This window comes from Pinus tabuliformis, chromosome 5_2 (assembly GCF_031772625.1).
Source record: "Pinus tabuliformis cultivar Carrire ecotype Pingquan chromosome 5_2, CPIR1, whole genome shotgun sequence".
NCBI lineage: Eukaryota > Viridiplantae > Streptophyta > Pinopsida > Pinales > Pinaceae > Pinus > Pinus tabuliformis.
The window spans coordinates 842,239,886-842,248,164 of record NC_142306.1 but is presented as its reverse complement, the minus strand read 5'-3'; the positions used below and the strand labels follow the sequence as shown (position 1 = coordinate 842,248,164).

At 46.3% G+C, this 8,279-nt stretch overlaps 1 protein-coding gene across 1 annotated transcript; it reads left to right on the top strand.

The window, feature by feature from the left end:
• The first annotated feature begins 3,263 nt into the window (after positions 1-3,263).
• On the top strand, positions 3,264-7,547 carry LOC149161945 (uncharacterized). The gene is made up of 2 exons (XM_089435051.1): positions 3,264-3,971; positions 4,419-7,547. Exons 1-2 carry the CDS (start codon positions 3,264-3,266, stop codon positions 7,545-7,547), a joined length of 3,837 nt encoding a protein of 1,278 aa, XP_089291177.1.
• Positions 7,548-8,279: the final 732 nt, after the last annotated feature.

The window sequence follows — 8,279 nt, the reverse complement described above, 5'->3', positions numbered from 1 at the left end:
GAACCGTTGTATAAAACAGGGATGGGGGTTTTTAGATCCAGACCCACTAACCACCTAATTTGCCAAGCTACCGCTAGACCAAGGGACTACGACAAGACTATTTGTTGATAAGTCCGCCAACTATAACATATTAAAACCATATATTTGCCATTCAACAACATCCATGGAGGAGCAAAGTTTGGACTAGCGGAACTAGGGGTGGAGCCATGATTTGCAGGGATGGTGGAACCAAGAGAAGGAATCTATTTAGATGCTAAAAATATTTCTTTGAGGATCAAAGATGCCAGTGACAGAATTTGACAAGTGGATATTCATTTTTTCACTTTTTCTTACCAGGAGTCCAACAACGTAGTCAAAATCTCCATCTCAGCAGAAAAAATGCAGGTGTCCAACAACAAGGAATCTCTGGAGAATTTTGTGGAATCTTAAAGATTCCCTTGGAGGCTGATTTTTTACCGAGGCAGAATGTTGTCAACTTTAAAGTCATTTTTCATAGAATTTTGAAAGGAGCACAATGGCGTGCTTACAATATTCATCTGAGCAGTGGATTTTCTAAGCATCTTCAGGAATGATTTTTTAGGAGAATATTCAAGATTCCCCAGGGTCCAAAAGTTTATGGTGTCAGAATCGGAGAAGTTTACAGTCAAGTATACCACTCATCGCTAGGAATTCATTGGTGCAGTCCATTTCAGCAGTTGAGCTTTGCATTTTCCGGCCATCTTTGAAAGTGGAGGTATATGATGCAGTTATGCCATGTCCTTCTTATTGATTTGCTGAGATGATGTCTTTATTATTGACATCCCTGATTACCATTATATTGAAGGATACTTGTTGCCACATTATGTGAGATTTTTTTTACCTTGTCATACTGAAGGAGGACCCATTTGAGTGAGAGTTCCTATAGGGACGGCGTCTCGTGGAGAGACATGCCACTCTAATTAAGGGTATTCATCCTTGTAATCACAAGGAACATACCATGTACATCATCATAATTTGTAGCATTCAATGAAGCAGCCTCCACACTCTTGACACCAGACCCAGAGACGTAACCCACACTGGGTGAACTCTGTTATCAATGTGTTTGTGTTCATTTATTTGATGGTTGTTATTACGTTTTATCTTCCATGAAGCATGCACATGTGGTTGTTCAATACTCTTTTATGTGCAATTCTACTAACATCACAAAAGTAAAGGATCTTAGTTAATTTCAGTAGCTGAAGAGATCCGGATCATTGGTGGGAAACATTCACTCTTCTTATTTCATGACCTCCGTGACCTACACATGAACATAATATATTAGTTTAAAAAACGTTAAACTTTTGAGCCTTTGTAGATGCTCCTAGTGCCATTTGTTGTTATGGGTATTCCTCATAGTCCATGAGATGTTGGCCAATCTCTTCTCTTCATCCTCATCATCACCTTTAATCCTTTGCATAATATATTTTGAGGGTTGCTCTTTTCCCTCAAAATCATTGTTCTCATCTACAATAATGATAGTCCCTAGCAGAGGGATCTCGAGTCGGCTAGGGTTTGCAGAGCGATACTCTGCAACGGAGTACTCTGCACGAAGGATCAGGCCCAAACTCTGTCCAACTTCTGCAGCAGCAGAGTGACAGAGCTGCAGGTGTACAGCGCACAGCGATGGCTCAACCCCCGGGGGGGGCGACAAAGCCCTCCCCCTCACAACTCAGCAAGGAACCTGAAGTGACATTTGGAACGCTGGATCCGAATATTCTGAGCAAAGGAAAGAAGCAAACTCAGAATGACAATGACAAAACGGAAGAACAGGAGACTCAGGCGACTGAAACGCCAGTCACCTCCTCCACCTGCCGACCGGTGGCCAAGATCAGACCGCGCATAGAACTATCCGGCGAAAAGATTGAAAGTCGGATCCAATTCATGACAGATCATGCTGTCATCGGAAAATTCATAGGGTTCTGGCCAACAGAACGAGCCCTAAATGGTTGGATCGCGGCTAAATGGAAGCCAAAGGGAGATGTCTCCCTTCAGTTGGGACCGAAGGGCTTCTTCACTGCTATCTTTTACTGTCTAGAAGACAAGTTCAGGATCCTGGGAGGGGGTCCGTATTTCTTCAACTCAGCTGGTCTCTATATCACAAACTGGAAACCCCGATTCAACCCTGACAAGGAGGATCTCACATGGGCTCCGGTCTGGATCAGGTTATATTCGCTCCCCGACGAATACTGGGAAGAGGACAACCTGAAGCGCATAGGAGATGGAATAGGACAATACATCAGAGCATCAGAGGACACAAAAAACCGTAAGTATATCTCCTATGCTAGAATCTGTGTCTTTATTCGTCTTAATGAAGCCCTTCCTGACTCTATAACCCTAGCGCACCGCGATGAGGAATGGACGCAGGCCCTAGACTATGAACATGTGCCGTTCCGATGTCGAAGATGTCATGCAATAGGGCACTTGTTCAGGGACTGTCCCCTCATTGCTAAGGCAAGCCCGCAGGAAACATCGGACCCTCCTTCACATGATGGCTTCACCCAAGTCTCCTACAGAAAGCGCACTCAGAAAAAGCCCCAAAATGCCTCTAAGCCGCAGCAGCCCAAAACCCATAACCCTGGTTCTAAGAACAGCTTTGAATCCCTTAGAGATCTCCCTGAAAACATAGTCATACCTGATAATATCAACCCCACCAGCCCATCTTCCTCCTCCCACCCCTTCCCCTCCACCTCCCTTCCCAACTCAAAGACTCCCTTACAAATCCCGACCATCCTCAGCAAGCGCCAGACAGAACCAGAGAAAACTCCGATGGAAACGGAGAAGAATGAGACATTGGCTACCATTATAATCTCCGAAGGAACTCAAGAAGACACGAATCATCCTCATATTATGGAAGTCGAGCCTGAAAGCATTGATCTCAATGGACTGGACATTATTGGGCTAGAGATAGCCTGTAGAAAAGAGGCGTATCACTCTATTGCAGAAACTGAGATAGAAAAGCTGGAAGAAGTACTCTCCAGAGCCTACCACCAACAGCAATTGGGCATTCAACCTGGAAGCGAATGGGATAGCAACCAGCGTCAGTCGGACTCCAAAAAAAGAGGGAGAAAAACAGATCTTCAGAGAACAATGGAGGTGGGCAAACTCCTGGTGGACTCAGGGAGATATGCAAAGCTCACGAAGTACTTCAGCCCTACCCAAACCAGTTACCCATGAAGCTGATCTCTTGGAATTTACGCGGGCTCAATAGCCCGAATAAATCAAGAATGTTAAAAAACATGATCAAGATGGAAAAACCGCAAATGTGTTTCTTCCAAGAAACCAAATGCAACAGTCAAACGCTGGGACGAATACTTTCAAAAGCCTGGCCCGGCTGCCGCTCAGTAGCCGTAGATGCAACAGGAGCCTCGGGAGGGCTAGCGATTGCCTGGAACACTCAGGCAATCGAGCTCACTGACTTTCATGCCTCTCATCATCTCATTCAAGCTGCATTTCATATCTTAGGCACCAAGGTTCATGGTAACCTTTCCAATGTCTACTTTCCTCAGGAGGGAGGAAGCAAAAAAGTCCTTCTTGATACCATAGAAGCGCTGAATGCCAACAGGCAACATCCGCTTTGGATAGTTGCAGGCGACTTCAACATGATTACAAAAATAGAGGACAAAACAGGAGGACGATCCAGATTGGAGCCCGAAGCAGAACACTTCAAGGACTTCATCCGCAATGCCTCGCTCATCGACATGCCTTACTGCAATGGGACATACACATGGAGTAATCACCGAGGTGGAAAGAATCAGATCGCGTCTAAATTAGATCGCTTTCTGATCTCAGACAATGCGATCCACCTAGGTGGTGACTTCACGGCGGAGATTCTTGCTCACTCGGGATCGGATCACTGGCCAATTGCTTTACGATGGCAAAGACCAGGGAATAGCACCAAAAAACCGTTTCGTTTTGAAGGCTTCTGGTTGACGCATCCAGCATTCCAGGACTTTGTCAGAACCATATGGACCTCCTTCGTCCCACCTGAAGGCTCAAGGATGTACCAGCTGCAGCAAAAAATGCGCTTCCTAAAAAGCCACCTCAAACGATGGAATCGGGAAACCTTTGGGAATATTTTTGAAGCACAACAAGATCTAAATCAGGAGCTAAAGGATCTGCATCAGACAATAATCAACACAGGGCACACGGAAGCAACCATGTGCAGGGAGCAACACATCTACAATCAGCTCGAGGAACGAAGGAAACAAGAGGAAATTTATTGGAAACAAAAATCAAGAATTAGATGGCTAAAAGAGGGGGAACGCAACACTAAGTTCTTTCACAACACCACGGTGCAAAGAAGGATGCACAACAAAATACCTTTCATCAAAAATCCAGAAGGGATCAAGGAAGAAGAACATGAAAAGATTGAGGAAATCCTCATCAATCATTTCAAACAGGTGCATCAGGAGCCGACGGTGGACAGGAAACAGGCAATTGAAAAGATCACAAAAAACATTCCCAAGCTTGTCACAGAGGAGCACAATGAACTGCTGATGCGTCCAATTCTCATGCATGAAGTGGATGAAGCAATGGCACAACTCAAAGAAGGTAAAGCCCCTGGCCCTGATGGCTTTACATCTACTTTTTTTCATGCTTTCTGGGATTTAATAAAAATAGAGGTCTGGCAAATAGTTGAAGAGTCCAGAGCCCTTCGCTGGATGCTCCCCTCCCTTAACTCCACCTTCATAGCTCTAATCCCCAAAGAGGAAAACTCCTTAACCCCTGATAAATTCCGACCCATAGCCCTCTGCAATGTCCTATACAAAGTCATATCCAAAGTTATAGCTAACAGACTCAAACCTCTGCTACCCATGCTCATATCCCCGGAACAATCAGGATATGTAGAAGGTAGACAGATCATGGATGGGATCATCCTCTCGCATGAAATCATTCACTCTCTCCAGTCATCCAAACAAGCTGGTATGCTTCTTAAAATTGACCTGTCCAAAGCTTTCGACAAGCTCAGCTGGACTTATATCAAGCATATGCTGAAAGCCTTTGGTTTCTGTGATTCTTGGATAAGATGGATCATGAGCCTCATCTCATCCTCCCATTTCTCTATCCTTGTCAATGGGTTACCCTCCCGGCCCTTCAAACCCTCTAGAGGTATAAGGCAAGGAGACCCCCTGTCACCTTTCCTCTTTGTTTTAATGGCGGAAGGTTTAGGCCGGCACATCAAGCAAGCCCTGCTCTCCAATCAGCTTAAAGGCATCTCCATTCATAATACCGCAGCCTCCTCTCATCAGCAATTCGTAGACGACACCATGCTCTACGGTTATCCCTCAGCTCAAGAAGCCTCTAAACTAAAGTCCCTGCTCGACGACTTCTCTAAAGCCTCTGGAACTCAGGTCAATAACTCCAAATCCCAAGTCTTTTTCTTCCATACCCCGCCGACTGTAAAACGTGCCGTCTCCCGTATCCTGGGTTTCCAGCCTGCCTCTCTTCCTTCCTCGTATTTGGGAGCCCCCCTTTCGGCCTCGGCCATTAAGCAGCCGGCATGGAGAACTCTTCTAGAAAAGCTTGAAGCCAAGCTCAGTCTTTGGACTAATCGATCCCTAAATCTGGCTAGTCGGGTAGTGCTTCTCAAAGCGGTTTTGCAGGCCATGCCGCTCTATCTTTTTTCTATTTTAGCCGCACCCAAATGGGTTCTTAAGCGACTAAGAAACATGCAGCGCGACTTTCTGTGGGGCAGTACTGCCACCAACCGTAAATGGGTACTAGTCAAATGGGACACTGCTTGCAAACCCAAGAACAAAGGAGGAATTGGGCTTCGGGACCCTGAGCACAGCAACACAATCATGACAGCAAAAATATGGTGGCAGTGGGTGACCAATCCAGAGAAATTATGGGCCAAAATATGGACTGCCAAATACACCAACAGCATGCCCCAAGCAGAGCTCATCAGATTCACTCCTACCATCAATGGGTCTCTTATATGGAATGCAGCTAAACAACATCATCAGCTCATTCAAAAGCACAGCTTCTGGGAAGTACGGAATGGACACAATGCTAGGTTCTGGAATGATGCGTGGAACCAGATGCCTAAACTTTCAAATGTTCTCCCTGCTACAATCATTCCTCACAGCCAAGAGCAGCAGCAAGCCACGGTGCACCAATTCTGGACACAGGAAGTGGAAAACGGGATCAGGAAATGGCAATCAGGCAATAGTATCACCAACAGCACAAATCCTCAGGAAATATTGGCATTAGAGAACGAATTAAATAAAAGAAGAATCAGACAGGAAAACGATGAGGACATCCTCAGATGGGGTTACCAAACCAAAGGGACATACACCACCTCAGAAGCCTACAATCTGTTGGGCAACTCCCCCATAAAACCAGACCCCCTATGGGATAGAATATGGAGCTTCAAAACCTGGCCAAAAATCTCTCACTTCCTCTGGCTAGTTGGGCACAAGAAGATTCTTACCTGGGACAAGTTAAGAAAACGCAATTTTCATGGACCTTCCAGATGCCATAACTGCTCCCAAAATGAGGAAACGTTGCAGCATCTTCTCCAAACCTGTTCAACAGCTGCACACTTTTGGGAAAAAGTAGAATTCAAATGCCAAAGGAAAGGACGGGAAGCTGAAGGCATCATCAGCACCATTCGCCAATGGCCCAAAAGACCTTATGAGTGTGAGATTCTCAACCACTTATGGAATCTTATACCAGGCATTCTAGTATGGAATATATGGAAGGAGAGGAACAGGCGCATATTCAAAAATCAAAGCAGAACTAATGACAGCATCTGGAACAGCATACACAGCAACCTACAAGAAACCATGTTGCTGAAAACTTGGAGTAAAGAGGATCTTCCCACAACAGATAAAGAGCAAAACATCCTAAACAACTGGATGCTGCAGTTGCCACAAGAGTCAACCATCCATCCAACGGTGAAACGCAAAGGAAAGGAGAATCAGAGTTGGAAGGCCCCTCCCATAAATACTTATAAACTTAATTTCGACGGGGCCTCAAAAGGCAACCCGGGGCCAGCAGGTTTTGGAGGCATTATAAGAAATCATGAAGGCTCACTCATACAGGTCTACTTCGGAACCATGGGGTGGGATACTAATAACTCGGCGGAGCTGGAAGGCATGTGGCAGGGGATCCAGACAGCAAAACGACACAACCTTCAACCGCTTATCGTGGAAGGAGATTCTCAAATCCTCATAAATATGGCTACTCGCATTCAGAATGGCTCCCAAGCCAGGAAGGTGGCAGATAGTTGGAGATTAGAAGCCAGGTTGAGCAACCTTGTCCAGGAATTGCGCAGTCACAATGCCCTCTCCTTCAATCACACCAAAAGAGAAGGTAACAAGATCGCGGATCTCCTGGCAAACATTGGCGTAGATAGCAACCAGGCCTTCCAAGAAGGAAATTTGGACATCATCCTGAATAAGCAACAGAAAAAGGAGTGTGAAAACATTCTCCATAAGGATGTTGAATCCCCGGATGCGGGTGATTACGTGGTGAGGGAGGACGAGCCACATGCCCTGCATGTGCCGCCTCGTGGTTATTCATAAAGAGCTGGTTCGACCGCCACTCCATTGATGTTCTGCACACACGCGACGACATTCATGGTAGTTAATGAGCTGGGACGGATTGCAGTTAATGTTCTGGGGAAGGGGAAGCTCGGAACTCGATTACAGAGAACAATGTGGGAACCTTGGCAAGATAAATCCGGGCGAATGTGGAAGAAGAGGAAGAAGGAGCCGAGGCAGGCCAGAAACTCCGCTGCTGTGCACAATTTGGCATGCCGCTGTAATTGGTGGTGTGACAAACTGCAGTGGTGGAAATTCACAGGCTCTCTGGTTCAGTGGGAGATTCGAAGGGGTAATTTGCACACAGAGGGAGGGTGCTTGGCAATTAGAGTGGTCTGCACATACGAGGGAGGCAAAGAAGCAAGCATGGTTAAATTGCGGCAGAGGCAGCCAAGTAGACGGGGACCAGGAAGAGGGTCCTCCTCTCGAACCCCTGCAGCAGACGAACATCATCATTGCTGCTGTTGCTACTGCCACAGGAGAGCCAGAGCAACGCAGCTACCGTGTGGGCAATTTCTGGAAGTGGGCAGTTCGAGCGAGGGAGGGCCACTGCTGCCTGCATTTGGCTCTATGGTTTTCACCTTGGGTGGCTCTCGGGATGCCACAGGGGTCAATGCCCATATCTCTGTTATGTTCACAAGAATTCCTGAAAGTGGCGAGGCAGGCGCTCCAGAGGGTATGGTGGAGACATCTTCAGAGGGGGCGAGTAAGGAG